This window comes from Neocloeon triangulifer, unplaced genomic scaffold, assembly GCF_031216515.1.
Source record: "Neocloeon triangulifer isolate White Clay Creek 2 clone unplaced genomic scaffold, ASM3121651v1 ptg000004l, whole genome shotgun sequence".
Taxonomy (NCBI): Eukaryota; Metazoa; Arthropoda; class Insecta; order Ephemeroptera; family Baetidae; genus Neocloeon; species Neocloeon triangulifer.
In genome coordinates, this window is record NW_026775547.1 from 3,998,063 (window position 1) to 4,015,207 (window position 17,145).

The 17,145-nt window shown below is 37.0% G+C and overlaps 4 protein-coding genes across 6 annotated transcripts in view; 3 read left to right on the plus strand and 1 right to left on the minus strand.

Annotated features, from left to right (window-relative positions):
- Positions 1 to 56: 56 nt before the first annotated feature.
- On the plus strand, positions 57 to 2,567 carry LOC132193683 (recQ-like DNA helicase Blm). The gene is made up of 11 exons (XM_059614506.1): positions 57 to 166; positions 225 to 356; positions 410 to 683; positions 745 to 940; positions 999 to 1,180; positions 1,244 to 1,400; positions 1,454 to 1,569; positions 1,699 to 1,884; positions 1,943 to 2,081; positions 2,130 to 2,361; positions 2,420 to 2,567. The coding sequence occupies exons 1-11, from the start codon at positions 57 to 59 to the stop codon at positions 2,565 to 2,567; spliced, it is 1,872 nt and encodes a 623-aa protein (XP_059470489.1).
- A 114-nt stretch (positions 2,568 to 2,681) lies between these two features.
- On the minus strand, positions 2,682 to 16,981 carry LOC132193647 (UDP-glucose 6-dehydrogenase). Of its 3 annotated transcripts, XM_059614435.1 has the most exons (10): positions 16,831 to 16,981; positions 16,335 to 16,443; positions 4,621 to 4,806; positions 4,421 to 4,558; positions 4,067 to 4,231; positions 3,668 to 4,013; positions 3,507 to 3,601; positions 3,246 to 3,449; positions 3,041 to 3,190; positions 2,682 to 2,987 (listed from the first exon to the last, which is right to left on the minus strand). In XM_059614435.1, exons 3-10 carry the CDS (start codon positions 4,780 to 4,782, stop codon positions 2,811 to 2,813), a joined length of 1,437 nt encoding a protein of 478 aa, XP_059470418.1. In that variant the 5' UTR covers positions 4,783 to 4,806; positions 16,335 to 16,443; positions 16,831 to 16,981; the 3' UTR covers positions 2,682 to 2,810. The 3 variants fall into 3 exon arrangements, with proteins under 3 accessions (XP_059470418.1, XP_059470419.1, XP_059470420.1); XM_059614436.1 differs by lacking the exons at positions 16,335 to 16,443; positions 16,831 to 16,981 and adding an exon at positions 9,033 to 9,169; XM_059614437.1 differs by lacking the exons at positions 16,335 to 16,443; positions 16,831 to 16,981 and adding an exon at positions 5,160 to 5,293.
- On the plus strand, positions 5,435 to 7,647 carry LOC132193360 (BTB/POZ domain-containing protein KCTD9). Its single transcript, XM_059613987.1, has 3 exons — positions 5,435 to 5,690; positions 5,754 to 6,356; positions 6,425 to 7,647. Exons 1-3 carry the CDS (start codon positions 5,643 to 5,645, stop codon positions 6,929 to 6,931), a joined length of 1,158 nt encoding a protein of 385 aa, XP_059469970.1. The 5' UTR covers positions 5,435 to 5,642; the 3' UTR covers positions 6,932 to 7,647.
- LOC132193648 (band 7 protein AGAP004871-like) overlaps positions 11,901 to 17,145 on the plus strand; it is a 40,709-nt gene continuing 35,464 nt past the window's right edge. Inside the window, exon 1 of the mRNA XM_059614440.1 lies at positions 11,901 to 11,978. The gene's annotated coding sequence lies outside the window, so the exon portion shown is untranslated. The remainder of the gene's footprint in view (positions 11,979 to 17,145) is intronic.

Genomic DNA, 17,145 nt, shown 5'->3' on the forward strand with positions numbered 1-17,145 from the left:
ATGCTGAATTAATTTAAGGTATCACCCTTCTCTATGTGACACCTGAGAAACTGAGCATGAGCTTCCGCTTAGTGGAGGCCTTGAAAAAACTGTACAACCGGAATAGGCTGAGTCGTTTCGTCATTGACGAGGCTCATTGCGTTTCTCAGTGGGGTCATGATTTCAGGTACATTTGTGATTTTATCAGTTCTGGATAAATCTAAAAAACAAACCCCTCATTTCAGGCCTGATTACCAAAAGCTCAGTGCATTAAGAGAACAGTTCCCAGACATTCCCACCATGGCTTTGACTGCAACCGCAACTCACGTTGTCCGCACAGACATTCTTCGTCAGCTCCGAATGAACGACCCAAAATGGTAAATAATTAATTTGTTCTGTACATGCTCTTTGATACATACCTTGGATGTAGGTTCCTGTCGAGCTTCAACCGTCCAAACTTGAAATACACTGTGATAGAAAAAACTTCCAAAGCCAAGACGGGGGAGGACCAGCTCATCAAACTGCTGCTAACACCAATTTGCAGAAACGTTTGTGGAATCGTGTACTGCTTTTCGCGCAAAGACTGTGAAAATACTGCAGAAAAACTCAAGCAGCACAACATCAAAGCAGGAGCCTATCACGCTGGAATGACTGACAAGCAGAGAAATGACATTCAGCACTTGTGGACTGTTGGAACTGTGAAGGTATTTTATGAAATGTTAGTTAAACTGAACTTTTTAATAAAACTGAAAACTGGATGAAAAGGTGATTTGTGCGACAATTGCATTTGGAATGGGCATCGACAAGCCTGACGTTAGATTCGTCATCCACAATTCACTGGCAAAGTCGATTGAGGGCTACTATCAAGAAGCAGGCAGAGCTGGCAGAGACGGAGAAATTGCTCATTGCATCTTGCTTTACAGCTATGCAGACGTGAAGAAAATCATTTCACTGATTGAGAGTAAATTCAAAGAAAAGACCAATTTCTAAAAAAAAAAATATATACTTCTGCATTCCAGGTGATGGCAAGAGTCGAGAGTCCATCCAAGTGCACAGAGACAATGTGTACAGAATGCAAGCATTCTGCACCAACAAATTGGACTGCCGTCGAGTTTTGCAGCTGAGATACTTTGGTGAAAACTTCAATAGAGAACTCTGTTTGAAGGACAGGCGAACAACTTGCGATAATTGCTTGAACAAAGTATATATTTTTAAATCTTCTGTGTAGCAGAAACTGCAGAAACTAATTAATTTGATATTTTAGGGAGAGTACATTGAGCGAGACTTCTTAGAGCTGGCAAAGGAAATTGTCCAGTGTGCCACTACTGCTTGTGGTTACCCTGGTAGCGGTACTCGAATTACACAACTTGACATGGCCAATATCTTGAAAGGCTCCAAGTCGCAAAGAACCCTCAACTCTGGTACTAATAAGAATTCCAATTTTTGCATACAAAAATTAACAAATATATTTTAGGGCACGACCAACTGTCAGTGTACGGAAAGGCAGTAAACTACAATAAACCAGACATTGAACGTCTGCTGCAAAACCTTGTTGTGGAAAACTATCTTTCGGAAGAGTACTTGGCAACCGTTGAGGACAGAACCGCTGCATATCTGCGTCTCGGTCCTCAACACAACAAAATTTATTCCCTTGCCAAGGTAATTTTTTTTTATTTGGATCTTTCCTATATGATAAATTTCTTTTCCAATATTATATAGTTCACGTTTGCTGTGAAGAAGCCAAAAGACGGAACATTGCCTGGAACTCCTGTGCTGAACAAATTGAGTCACGATGAAGAAATCTTGCAAGACATTCAGACCAGTTGCTTGAAGGCCCTGCAGGAGAAACTTCGTGAAATCGCCACTTCAATGGGAAAATCTCCACACACCATTGCAAACCCTCAGGTAAAGAGATGGAACCTAAAAATATGCTTGGAAACATATAAAAATATTCATCATGCAGGCCCTGGTTGAAATGTCCAAGAAATTGCCAGAAACTAAAGAGCAGATGTTGAACATTCCTCATGTGACTCAAACAAACTTCAACATCTTTGGGCTTCAAATGTTGGAAATCACAAGAACTTTTGCAGCTAACCAGCAAGGTATGCATTTTTAAATTATAGACTCAAATCACTATTTATTGTCTTTAGAAGTTTTTGCTGCTGTTGCGGCAGACCTGTGCGATGATGATTTTGACGAGAGTCAAGATCTCATGGCAATCAATGCTCCGTCTACTTCTGGCATGCAAAGCCAAGGCAATTACAGCAGGAGAGGCAGAGGAGGATTCAGAGGAAGAGGGGGATTTGGAGGGCGGAAGTTTGGAAAAAAGAGGAGAGCAAGAGGAGGCGCAGGAGGTCCTGCCAACAAAAGACAGAAGACTGGGTAATTTCAACTAAAAAAAAGTTGTTTTACGATAATTAGTTTGATGTTGAATTTGCAGTGGACAATCTGGTGGCTCGTATGGGACATCCAGGGGGCCGAGTGGAGAGACTGTGACTACCAGGCCAGGAGTGAATAGTAGGATTCAGAACATGCCTATTCCTGTTGGCCGTGGCAATATAAGAAATCTACGAGTGTCTATATCATGAATCGCAACTGTATCATCGCATTTTAAAATAAATAATTTTAGGAAAACATAAACTGCAACCACTTTTTCATTTACAAACCTATTATTTTCAATGGAAGTTACAGCAAAAGATTGGTTTTTTCATAAAAATTTGAATATAAAATTTATTAAAAATGCATAAACTGAATACTGGTGATAAAGTCCAGAAAAAGAATATAAAATTTGAGTGCCGCAGTAAAATTCAACCAAAAAACCACCCCTCCTGCTAAGATTGGTGATTCTGGCTGCCCCATGACCTGCCGAGGTCTCGGTTAAGTCTCTTGCCAATAGTTTGCACCTGGAAGCCCAGTTTCTGTAGATAATCGTGATCCAGAATTTTTCTCCCGTCAAAAATGTATGCAGGTTTCATCATGTCCGAATGTATCTTTTCGTAATCCAGAGACTGTAAAAAGATAATTTTATACACAGAAAATTAAGCAATGACAAGAAACTTACAACAAACTCATCCCATTCCGTGCAAATAACTAATGCATGAGTATTCTTGATAGCAGAATAGGCGTCTGTGTGAATGATTACATTCCTCTTGATCTTGTCAGGATCCAGGGTTGAGCTGTTCAATTCGTCAATTATCTGCGAGTGCTCCACCTGGATAAACTTTTTATTATTAAAATCATTCCGATTATTAAAAAATTGTTCCTACTTTGGGATCGTATATGTGAAGGTGGGCACCTTCAGCTAGCAAATGAGTTGCAACGTGAATTGCAGGCGACTCACGAGTATCGCCCGTGTTCTTTTTAAATGCAAATCCAAGCAGCGCTATCTGCTTGCCTGTCACAGTGTTGAACAAGGAAGCAATCACTTTTTCGGCAAATCTTGTTTTTTGATACTCATTCATATCTATCACCTGGAAATTTGGACATAATTATTTTATGAGAAGATTGATTGATGATGAAATGAGTACCTGTTGCCAATAGGCAGCTACATGAGGCAAATTAAGGCATTCACAGATGTACACCAGATTAAGGATGTCCTTTTGGAAACAGCTGCCACCAAAACCTTGCAAAATGAATTGGAAAAAATTGTTATTTTCCTTTTGATATTGATTAATTAAAAAAAGCTAACCAACAGAGGCTTGTAAGAATTTTGGACCGATCCTGCTGTCAAGTCCGATGGCCCGTGCAACCTCCGACACGTCAGCACCAGTCGACTCGCATACAGCAGAGAGGGCATTGATGCTCGAGATCCGCTGGGCAAGGAAGGCATTTGCAGCAAGTTTCGAGAGTTCCGACGACCAAGTATTCATGGTCACAATCTTTGAACTCGGGATCCAGTGCTCGTAGACCCACGACAGCTCGCGAATCGCATCCTGGCCCTCGGCAGACTCTTCGCCACCAATGAGCACCCGGTCAGCGTTGATCAGATCTTCGACAGCAGTTCCTTCGGCCAAAAATTCAGGGTTGGACAGAATCTAAACTAATTTGATTAAAATTTGCTTTTTATTCATATTCTGGCTATCAGTACCCTGTATGAGCTGTTTGGTTTGTTATTGGCCTTCAGTATACTCATGATAGATTCGGCCGCTTTGACAGGCACCGTGCTTTTTTCGACAACTATCTTGCTGCCTTCAGCGTTTTCCGCTATCATACGGGCGGCACCTTCAACGTATTTCAAGTCGGCAGCTCGGCCCTGCAACAAAGCAAGTGTTTTATTGACGCACGATCTCATTGATATTAGTCGATTAATTTTTTTTCTTTCAATTTGGTTATCTTTCAGAAGAATTTACTGCTGATAAGAAAGAAGTGCAAGCAAGGAAAAATTTATGACGGCAGTAAAATATTAATCACTACCGACTTCTGATTTTGTAGCATTACTTACTTTCCCTAAGCCGAAAGTTTTGGTTGGAGTGTTGACAGATATAAAAATGAGGTCTGCCTTCTTGATTGCCGAGACAATATCATTTGAGAAGAAGAGATTACGTCCTCGGCACTTCTGCACTATTTCCATCAAGCCCGGCTGCAATAAAAATTATATTACCCTGAATTAAAAAAAAATCAGATTTAAATTTTTAATTTCACCTCGTATATCGGTAGCTTGTCGTTTGAATTCCACTGGGAAATGCGTTCCTTGCTGAGGTCAACCACGGTGATTTCAATGTCAGGGCACTTGAGGGCCATCACCGAACAGGTTGGGCCACCCACATAGCCGGCGCCAATGCAGCAGATTTTCTTTATGACCATTGTGTCTGGGCAGCGGTCTCCAGTCTGAAAGCAAAGAGCACAAGAAAATGAGATTTTATAAATGAAATTGCGCTGAGAAAGCAAAACATTGAAAGAGCACTGCACTGTACGCATCACAAAATCAAGGCTATGTTTTTTTCTCGGTCTTGATTTAAATAATAAAATGCTATCGTGAGTCGTGAGCGCATGTTAAACAGGAGAAAAGATATTTCATAATTATAAACACGCCGGTGAAATTAAATTAAAATTATTATAAAAGTAAAAATTATACACTGCATGTGTACATAAAAAAATAAGAGTTTTCCAAAACGTAAAAGTACCACGATAATAACGTTTTGCTAAAGAAAAATTTTAAATAGAAATGTTATTCCACTTACAAAAAAATATAAAAGCAAAATAACGTGCTCAATGCGGCCGAAATTTCATAATACAATACACGTGAAGGTGTGAATCACAGATATAATCGCAAAATCGTGGCTGCGGTGCGTCTGATGTTTAGAAACGTCACAAACAGCTGGAGGGGAGGGGCGGGGCTCAAAAAAATAGCCGGAAGGCCAAAAATAAAGTTTTCCCAGGAGAAATTTGTTAAGGTTCTGATTTTTTCACGCTTTTCTACTGCTATTCTGCTTTCAAAATTTCCAAAAGTATAATAATTTGCGTGTAAAACTTTTAAATCTAGTAAATATTAAAATTTTTTGATAATCATCGATCAGCATTGCTGAACTGCTTTGTGTACAAATAAAAACATTGATTATTTTTATTCACATCACAACAAAACTAGAAAGAGAGGCACAAACGGCAGAAGTGCTTCAGATTTGCTTAAATATCGGCCCGTTTGTCTTCCACGAGACTGTTTCGGAATGAAAAGGGTTGTCCTCTTTAAAAATGGCACCGAAGTGGACGGAAAGGTATGTTTTCAGAGCGAAAGAAAAAAATTAAGCTGGGAAAATAAAATAACGTTTATTTTATAGGTTTTCTTGGTCACCCATTCCTTGGAAGACCTTCTAACCTCGGCCAGTGCCAAATTCTCGATCCAGGCCAAAAGACTTTTCACCGCACAAGGCGGGGAAATTGACGATGTGAAACTTCTGAGGGACGATGACGTGCTCTACGTGTCCGAGGGCGAAGACTTCAAAGGGTCAACCGCCCGTCCAGTCAAGAGTTTGAAAAACTCGTCAGATTGGCTCGTGCTGAACGTCGGCGGAACTCGATTCAGCACCACCAGATCCACCCTTGTGGCCAAAGAGCCTTCTTCGATGCTGGCTCGGATGTTCGGCTCAGGGATGACCCCGGCCAATCAAGACTCTGAAGGCGCCTATCTGATTGACCGGAGCCCCCAGTATTTTGAGCCAATTTTAAACTATCTAAGGCACGGGAAATTAGTCTACAACTCAAACGTCAGCCCTGAGGGTCTCCTGGAGGAAGCCAGGTTCTACGGGGTTGAAAGTCTGATTCCCCAGCTTGAGAATATTGTTAGCCAAATGCACAGGTCGCGTGACCTGGCACCTTTGGGCCGGAGAGATGTAATCAACGCCCTGATTATAACACCCTTCACAACAGAGCTCAGGTTCCAGGTACCTTTTTGTCAAAATAATAACAATAAAATTTTAATATTAAAATTAATTAATGAATTAATTTTCAGGGTGTTAATTTGGCAGGATCGGATTTGTCGAGGTTGGATTTGCGTTACATCAATTTCAAGTACGCCTGTCTGCACGGTTGTCGCATCATGGGAGCCAACCTGAGTTGGTGCTGCCTCGAAAGGGCCGACCTGAGCCACTCGCAATTAGATGGAGCCCAATTGTTGGGTGTCAAAATGCTGTGCGCCAACCTCGAGGGTGCCAACCTCCGGAGTTGCAATTTTGAGGACCCAGCAGGCAGCCGTGCCAACATGGAGAGCGTGAACCTGAAAGGTGCAAACCTGGAAGGGTCGAATATGGCTGGGGTCAACCTGAGGGTCGCCACCCTGAAAAATGCCAACCTGCAGAATTGCGTCCTCAGGGCGGCCGTTCTGGCAGGGGCCGATTTGGAAAACTGCGACCTGTCAGGGTCTGACCTGCACGAGGCAAATTTGAGAGGTGCCAATTTGAAGGACGCGGCTTTCGAGCTCATGCTGACGCCGCTGCACATGTCGCAGACCATCCGTTAGTGATTTAATCATGTGATATCATTTCGCAATTTAAATAGTAAATTAGAACTGCTTGGGTATTTCTTTGGTTTAGAACCAAACCCTCTAAAAATTTTTTTTCCAAATTTCGACCGTACAATGAATGTTGTAAACATGTTCTTCTGAGCCTTCAGAATCTGAATCTTCGTGAATCTTAAAAACTTTTTGAACAAAGAATTTTCATTTTTCGCATTTTTTTAATTCAACATAGAGCAATTCAACCTTAACATATAAATCAATATCGTTGAATTTCTGCTGTTATAAGAAATAATCCCAGTTGTATGATAATGTGTGATGAAGATGGAACGAAAATACATATTTTGTTGTATTTGAAAAAAAAAGAATAATTTTAATTTTGTAATTATTAGTAAGTTCTTCTCTCAATATAATCCTGTATAAAAAAAATGTACTTTCCAACTAGTCACATTTCATCTGGTTTGAATCTCTATGTACAATGTTGGAAAAATTAAGAGATTTTATTGAAAATTTAAATGAACTTTTAAATTTATATAACTATATAAGTATGAAAATATTGTACTATTCCAATGTATTGTTTATTTTTGTAATCTCGTGAGTTTGAATCTTTAAACAGAGCGTGGAAACAAAGCAAAAGATTAAAATTAAATATGTATCTTCTGAGAAGTTTAGGCTCTAAATGTATAGCTAATGAAATAAAAAAAGGAAATAATAATGTTGAACAGAAATAAAATGTATTTCAATTAAAAAACCTAAAACAATAAAAATAAAAATGATATAAGTATAACAATTTTCAAAAGCTCAAAGCAGCATAAAGAACTGTTGAATTTAATTTTAGTACATATAAGTTAAAAGTGACATGATTACAAGAAAATTAGGAATTTAAAATTTAAATCTTTTTTTGTTCTTGTTTTAATCTCCACTTTATTTATTTAACTCCACAACAGACTAATTTTCAGAAAATAATTTAACAAATCTAAAAATTTTAATTTTCTATGTACATTAGCTGAGAATTAATGGAATTAATGTTGTTGGTAATATTCCATACGTATTGAAAGATTTACTAAAGAAAATCGTTGTTTAATTTAAAATGAATAATAAAGTATGTAGAGGCTTTCTTTCTATAGTAAGCAAATAGCCGAGATATGGAATTAATAAGAGCCGGCTAGGTAACGAAATATCGTCGGTGCTGCTAGGGTTACACACACATTGAACTTGGTTTGATAGAGAGTGTGGTGCCTCAAGGCAAGCTGGTGTTGCTCGAGAGGAGAGATCAATGACTCCGCGAGCCAGGAATGCCCCGACATGCAATCATCCAGCAGCCGCCGCCACCGCAATACAACAACGCATTCATCAATCAAACGCGCGGACTTATGCACAAATGCGCCCAGATTAATCATGTCAAGCGGCGCACTCACGTCAAAACGACGGACTCTCCCCATAGGGCACCAAAGCCGCGGGTTGATCGAAAAAAAAATATTATCCCTCGATTGGCTAATTACATACATCGTCGGAGACAAAATTTTATTCCAAGAGGGCAGGGACCTTTCGGGGAACGAACCGGCGTAAAACACCGCGCCACGGGAAAGAGATTGATAGATATATTCCAGAATAGTAGTTTTCCTCTCTTTTTCTGAGGATCAAGAAGAGTTAAGTGCTTTATAACTCGGAAGGGTCTTCACTCGGAGCGGACGCGATCAACGGGAAAAAGGAGACGAGGGTCTTCGGAAGGCGCGTTATTTTGAGTATATTTTTCTTTCTATAAAGTCCAAATATATCCACCCAATATCGAAAGGAGAGGGAAATAAAAATGTCAATAGCGAAAAAAAAAAATGAAATAATAATAATAATAAAAAAAATTTGGGTTACTATTGAATTTAAATATGAGGAAAATGTTTTGAATACGCGACACTGTTCAGAAAGTCATGCACATGAGAAAAGCGAGCTACGAAGTCTGCTGGCGAAAATGCAAAAGCTGCAAAAGTGACGCAATCTGCAGGCTCGAAACTCATCTCGCGTGGAGCAGGACGCGAGGGAATGCGCGCAATGGAAATTAATTACGATCTTGCCTTTCGTGTTGTCGCGTCAAAACGGGTTGACAACTCACCAAGAGGGAAGAGCGGCAGCCAACAAAGGACGCGCGGCGTGTCTCGCGCGGACGGCGAAAGGATTCGAGTGCGTGCTGGCTCGTGTGTGTTGTGTGCTTTATAATGCGCGCGCGAGTTGGCTCCAGTGATGCAGGCAAACACGAGAGTGCCTCGATGGCAAGAGCTCTACGACCGACCGCCAGCGAGGCACTTTCCGCGACGAAATAAATTAACGTGCGCATTCCCTCGCGTGCTTGTACGTATCTCACTTTCCGGCGCGATAGCACACCGAGAATTTAACTTAAGATGTTACAAAAAAATTTGCTCTTAATTTACAAATTATTTAATACTTACAAGGAAACGATGCCAATGTGCAGTTACAGTTTAAATTTTTTCAGAGGGAAATATATTTAAAAAATAACAGAAACCAAAATGAATTGGGGATGTGACCCTATTTCACCAATATTTATTTTACTAAGGATGGGAAAAACAGGTGATTATTAAGGACAAAATAATTTAATATTTTTAAATGAAATATGCACTGACTTGTTGAAATAAAACAAAGACGGGAATTTTATAATTATTTGAATCAAAATTTTTAAAATTACTTTTTTTCATAAGATATGATAATTCATTTTCATTTGATGTTAAATTTATTTCTGTCAAGTAACTTCATTATTTTAAGGAATTTTACTCCAAGCTGCTAAATTTTTTTTTGGAAGCACAAAGTAAAATTTGATTTGTGTTTTTTTCAAATTTTCAAATTCATTCATTGATAATTTGAAATTCTTTAAATAATTGACAATTATAAACCCCCCTTCCCTACAAAGTAATTATTTTGGATGAAAAATATTTTATCCTCTCTTTGGTTTTTATGAAACATTCTTTCTTTTTTTTATCTTTGTCGCATTATTGCTTTTCCGTTTGTTCGCCTGTCACGGATGCGGCTGTTGTTAAATCGCGTGGGTGAAAGCGACGGTCGGAGTCAGTAATTAAAATTGAGGCTTGCGAGCTTCCGATGCAATCATGCTGATTGTAAATGCATGTTTCTGCTCGTACATATTCCAAACCCGTCCGTTTGTCATGGATGTTGCGAATAAGGGTTGGCATGTATCAGAAGTGTTTGGCCGGTGCTTCACTTTCCAAGTGCCAGAGCTCATCACGTTGGGCAGCCCGGAAATTTATGAGCTGCCCTGCGTCAAGTTAGATTAAATTCAAACCGGCCGACGCGCTCATCAAAATAATTACTGGCAATATGGAACGTTTACGTTATACGTTCCTTTATTGCCCACCATTACGACATAATGACTTTAATATAGAGTTATAATGCGCAGAAATTTTTGCAAAATAGAAGAGTCAGCCTTAATTAATTTAGTACAAGAGCGTACTGACACATTAAATGATAATTTACATAAATTTCTTAAATGAAAAAATGGCTCTTGAATTAAATTGGAATATTTAATACGAAACAAAAATTCACGATTTAGGGAAATTGCCACAATTGGTGTTGGATTGAAATTTTGATTAAGAAAAAATTGCAAAAAGGGGATCACAAAAAACTAGTTAAAAATTGGCATTACAAAATTATAACCAACTGAAAATAAAATGATAACTCTGGATTTGCATGCGTGTAGCTTTAACGAATCAATTTTATTTCTGGTTTCGAGGTAACTTTTCAAATTTGAAGACCAGAGCTGAGAATTACGAGCTTAAAATTCTACACGAAACAAAGTAATTATTTAATATATTAGTTTAACCGCAATAATCTTTGGTAATATTCGTTGGGAGATGTTTGTAAACATAAGAATGAAAATTATTATTCAAAGCAAAAGAAACCGCTAGACTAACAACTAACGGACTTTCTAACACAACTTGTGGTTGCTTTGAAATTACAGTTTTTGGAAGTACAAATACAAACATGTAAAATTTACTAAATGTATAAAAAAAGATTCAAGAATAATTCTTATTAATATAAATTTTATTTCAAAATAAATATTGAAATTTTGGTTTAAAAGCGAATACTAAATTTACAATTATATAACTTGTTACGAAAGAGCAACACCATTTCTGTTACCGACGGAATTAAAAATTTACTAACTTTTCAACGTCACAATCTGAGCTTGTCAATATGCATGCGTCATTCGGCTAATTACTTAATGCTCTGCAAACACGCACTTGCAAATGCGAGAAACGCCGAAATAATAAATGCACGCGTGCAAACATTAGTCCGAAAAACACACCAAGCAGTAAAGGAAGACAAACATTTCGCTTTCCCACAAAGAGAAAACGTCGCACGCCGAATAAACAGGCAAGAAGAAGAAGAAGAAGTTCAGCCCACGCCAGAGAGATAAAAAGAAAAGACGCAAAGTTCTTCTTTTTCTACCTCGTTTGGTGATTTCGCATAAAATATGCAGCAGCCTCGCATAAATAATTCACGACCGAGGACCAACAGAGAGAAAAGCAGCGAGCCGTGGAAAAAATCGGCAATCGATGAACCGAGAATGAATGATTGATGCGCATTGAATTCACCTTGTGACATATTCGAGCAAACAAAACTGCGAAACACGCGTCCGAAAGTTGAGTTGCTGAATAATTTATAAATCCACTCGGCGCGCCACTCGCGATAATTATATATGCGTCGGCGCTATTTCGGGACTTGCTCGGAATTTTATTGTGTCAAACGAAATAAAAAAAGGGCCTCATTAAAAAAATAATAATGCTGGCCCCCAGGAGGGAGAAATTATCCTCTTAGGTAAATACGCGCGCGCACATTTATGCGAGCGGGGACTTGTTTGTGTATTTGGGCGGCCGTAAATAACGGGGCTGTAGAAAGGGTGAGAGACACTACAGGGCAGCACTGTAGAGGTCGATAAGGGATGATGGTTCAGTCAGCCAGAGGCATCGGTCGCGAGCAGCAGCACGCTGGAGCTGCGCGAGAGCAGCGGCCCGTCGCACAGTCGCCACACGTAAGTGCGATTGCATTTCTTTCTTGTCCTTTTCTTTTCCGCGAAACCGTGTCATGAGTCGCGTCGCGAACCCCCGAGTCAGGCGCCACCTCTTCCCGGAGATGTCATTTCGTTTTACTGTTGCGAACAAAAAATACGCAAGTCGTATAAACGCTCGTTTCGTTGATTAAAAAGCCTTTTCCCTTCAACGCTCATTAATTGAGGATGCTGAGCGTCCTTAAATTTTTCCACCGATTCCCTCAACAGTAAACGAAAATCCTGATTTAGTAAAAAAAATCAGAATTTGATTTTTTTTAAATTATTAATGATTGATAATTATAATAAATACTGGCTTATAGAATTTGAATATTTTTATTGGCTTAAAAATTGTAAAATTTTTTTTTTAAAGAAGCTAAGCATGGATTTTTTTTATGAAATTCACTATTTATGATAATTATAGTGCATCATTTTTTTTTTTCAACTTTTCACTTTCCACAAGCAGGTTTTAATTTATTTTTTTAAACAGTTAATGATATAATTGATATAAAAAGAGTTTTATTTAATATTAAAATTCCTTCACAAACTGTTGCTGGTGTTGCTCAAAATAGTACTCACAAAGTGAGTTTCCTTTGAGAGTTGCTGCCAACCGCCGTTCCTCCCATCAAGGCTGATTGCTCTGGTGGAATATTATACATGCATTTACAAACAAAAAGCGGCAGCTCAAGAGTTTATGTTAATATCAGTTGTGCTCTTGAAATTTACTGCTCTCTGCGACAGTTGTCACAAAAAGGTTGCTGAGAAAAAAACTCAACGTTCAGAAACTGAAGCAAAACTTCATAACTTAAAGTAGAAAATGTCTGTCTCGTTAATTTTTTTAAATATTTATTTATTTAACTATTCAAATAAATTTATTTTTATTCTGATGATTCAACAGCGAGTTATGCAGATGAAAAAAAAGATTTTTTATGCCGAAAATATACCATATTGATTATTCATTGCATTGGCAATAAATTTGAATAATGTCAGATTTTTTTGCAGACACCTTTCAAAAACCAATTTAAGCACGCCGTCGTTTTTTATTAACTAAATGCCAAGCTGTGCTAATATTGGCTGACGGAAATAGCTAAAGACCAAAGCCATTTATCACGGCGGCCGAAAATCTGGCTCGCGATTTATTCCTCGAGTCTAATTGAGACCTAGAAAGAGTTTATTGGATTACCTTTCCTATCCCGGGAGCTTTTCAATTTGGTTGACATTCTTGGACTTGACAGGACCCAAGTGGGAAATTTATTGGATGGCCACGGAAAATTACGCCCTCTCGTCCAGCGTTTCCCCTTTTTCTATTTCTTTTCTGGCGAGAGCGCGAGAAAATCTAGTGCTTTTTTTCCAGACAGCCGCTCTTGGTTGGGCAAAACGTCTGCGGGTGTCGTGTCAGAATTAGAGATTTCAACTTGTGTGTGGTGGAATGGGATTGGTGCTGGAACTCAAGCGTCTCTCAATCGTAGACCAAATTGAGTGCGGCATGGGTTTGAAGGTTTTACTGCTGATTGCAGCCTAACTTGGTTTGGCACTTACAAATCTAGTTTTATATTGGAGAATTTTCTAAGGAAATTACATTTGTTCCAATCTGTTGAATTTATATAGTAAACAGTTTTGTCTTACATTGAAGGTTCGACAAAATATTTTTTACAGTCCAAGATTTGAAATATTTGTTAAGTTGATTCCCAATTTTTTCATTAAACTGTCTTAACACGAGCAAGTTTTCAATTCTATAAAATCACAGGGAAATTAAAATTAGGGAAAACTTAATACTGATATCTCAAAATAAATGAAGACGATATAATAGTCAAAGGAGTAAATTTATTAATTTTATGATCTTTATGGCTATGGGTATTGTACTGTTTAAATAAAAAATTAGAATAGCTTTTTAATATAATCTAAAAAAAAATTTATTACATAAAATTCCAATTGTCTATAAAAAGGTTTTAAAATTTTAAATAACAATTTAATCAATAATTTATTTAATGTGTCAAAATTATTACAGCTACCGTTTAAAACAGAAACTAATAATTTATTTGATAATTAAAAAGATGGTGTAGAAAATTATCGTAATCATTTTTATTGATCCTATGGCTAGCTAATTCGACATTAACATCAAAGTTTCATTAAATTTTGCAATTTGACTAAATTATTGCCAAAAGAATGAAAAAACCTTTATTCTCTTTCTTGGCTGGTGACGACGAAATATGCGCGTGGTTGAGTTTAGCGCGACAGGCGTTTACGCCTCAAATTAAAAGTTTGCTCAAAGCAAACCGCGAATTTCCAAGTCCTTTTAATAAGGAAAAAGCGTTCTTTCGGATAATAAATGGCAGGCGCAAAGTTTCGGCAAAGCCCTTTGCTTCCCAGCTGGTTTAATAATTCCGCCGCTCTCTCCACAAGAGAGATATATATTTTGAACACACACGCACGCAAACACCGCCACCGTTTTCATAAACATAAATCACAACAAAAAGCCGCCGCCGCGAGTGGAGAGAGCGCCTGACGCGGCTGCGGGTATGCAACCTGCGCTTCTGCCGCGCCCGCCGGATTGCATAGCCGACAAGATTGATTCCGCTAATATTCCAAATATTTATAGCTAGAATCTCTTTCCTAAAATACATTACATCCACACAATGTGTATTTTCCCCATGAAAAGTAGATCTCTGAGCAGAAAAAAAAATAATAACTAGAAAATTAATTCTTTAAATTTTTGATAAGTTATCACATGACGACAAAAGAGCAATGAATTTTTTTGTTAAATTTAAATTATTTGTAATTGCGATTTTATTTTTGTACAAAATTGAGCATCATATTTTTGATCTAAAATTGTTTGCAATGTTCTTTATTCACAAAAATTACCACGGAAATAATTTTAAATTTTGTGGCAAAAATTTGAAATTGATTATTAATATCTATAACAATTAAAAGACGAAAATATATTTAGCTGCGGAAGAATCAGATCAATCTCTCGTAAAGTGATAAATATTTTTTTAAATTTTTTCAAAAAAATAAAATACAAGGAATCCTGTCTGAATCTTTCAATTAATTAAAATGCACTGTATTCACACAACATTATATTTTCATCAGCTTTATTTTAATTTTTTTATACCACATTTTTGAATGATTTTTAGACAGAGTTAAAATTTGCACTGTTTTTATTTAAAAATTTTTATTGTTTCGTAATATCGTCATTCTCAACTTCTAGATTTTTCCTTGAAATTGAAAATATTAGTTTGATAAATCTGCACGAAAAATTCGAATCTCTGATTTTCAGCCTCTGGCAAAAATTGAGCGGCTCAGAGATCTACAGCTAAGTAATTGCCTCGGCGAATCGCTTCGCTCTGCGGTCGTGCGATATTTGATAAATCGACTCGTATAATTCGCCGATTGTGGTTCGCCTCTATTTTTTCGGGTGAAACGGAAAAAGGCGAATCGACCGTTTTCACAGTACCTTTGTATCATCCTTGCACGTATATTCGTGGTGATGATTTACGCGTTTCAATTTGTTAAAAGCGCGTGCATCCGCGGCGAGGCTATTTCGCGTCACTTATTTATTGCACGGCGCAGATTAGCTTTTTTTCCGAGCGCACCGAAAAAAACACCAGGCATTTTTAATAATTCTGACTGAGTTATGAAGAGTGGAAAATTCCCCCGCTTGTATGTACAGGCGAGGCGGAACTCGTGTAATGTGCGTGCCCTTCCATCCCTAATATGAAGATATTTAATTTTTTATAAGAAGGGAGTGCGCAGACATTATACACTCTTGAACGCTCACTCGTGGAATTTTGATGTTTAAAAATTTATAATATATTTGTATGGATAAAATGTAGTACTTTAAATGTTTTCTTTCATATTTTATGAAAAAATGATAACAGTTGATAAAAGTAAATACCGAACACTAATTTAATTTTTGCGTTATTCCATTATTTCTTCCCAGTGCGTTGAATGAATACGTCGATGTTATGAACCATTAAAAATTGAATACTCCTAATTATAATGAAACAAATTTTTTTGGAAGAGAAAATAAACTTAAACTGTTTATGAAATGCAAATTAATGTTAAAATTAAACTGTAAATTTTTCAGAGCTTCTTGTTGTTGTTGTTTTTTTTTAAGTCCATTCTTATATATTTTTTTTTAATATAGTTCATGTAATTAATGTTTTGGAGTCATAGAAAGTATTATAATCAATATAAAAGAAAATAGTTTCTCAAAGCAAGCTTATTTTTGGAATAATTTTATAGTTGTTGAAAATTTCATTTATTTACCTCATAAACTTTAGGTGTTCTTAATGAATCTCTTATTATAGTAATTGATAATATAAAATCAAAATAACGCACCTTACTCAGGAATGATGGTTCAATAAGCTTTCATTGTCAGAGGTGAGTTCGTGGCCCAAGGAGGTGGGTTGATGCTGCATTGGTGGCCACTCGAGGTGGCATTCAAAATCTGAAATTCAACCTGGAATTAGTAAAAAGTATAGAACAAAACTGCTTAATTAGTTTTAATATGGGTATGATGAAATATTTTCTGAGCCAATGAAAACATATAAAGGATTTTAATGGATTTTAAGAAACTAAAATTAGCTCATTTTAAAGTTCCTCTAAGCAACCTAATTATTTTAAAAAAAAAAAAAAAACTAACAAAATTTGAGTTTAAAAAAAAAAAAAATGAAAAAAATCATTCATTTTCTTGAAAATTTTAGAAAAAAAAATTAAAATGAATGCTACATACATATTTTTTGAAGATAAAAATTCTAAGAGCACTAAATTTAAAATAAATGTGAATTTCAAACTTTCAAACGTTAAAATTGATGCATTATTTTCTGATACACACTTGAATTTTGTTAGAGACACTTGACAGCATCACTGCGATTATTATGTCCGGTCACTGACACAATCATGTTCCTTCCACTTGTCTTGCCAAAAGCCATTCATAACTATATAAATCTGCACATTATTATAATTCACATCACATCACGTCTGTGCCTGTTGCTGTTTGTTGTCTTTCGTCCAGCCACTCCCACTTCTTACACGATTGACACACGCAGTTGAGCAAACATAAAAATAAATGCTTATGTTAACATCGCAATAAAATCATTTTTCTAAGTTTTTATAAAATTCGACTTTTATTTAATTTATTTAACTTTTA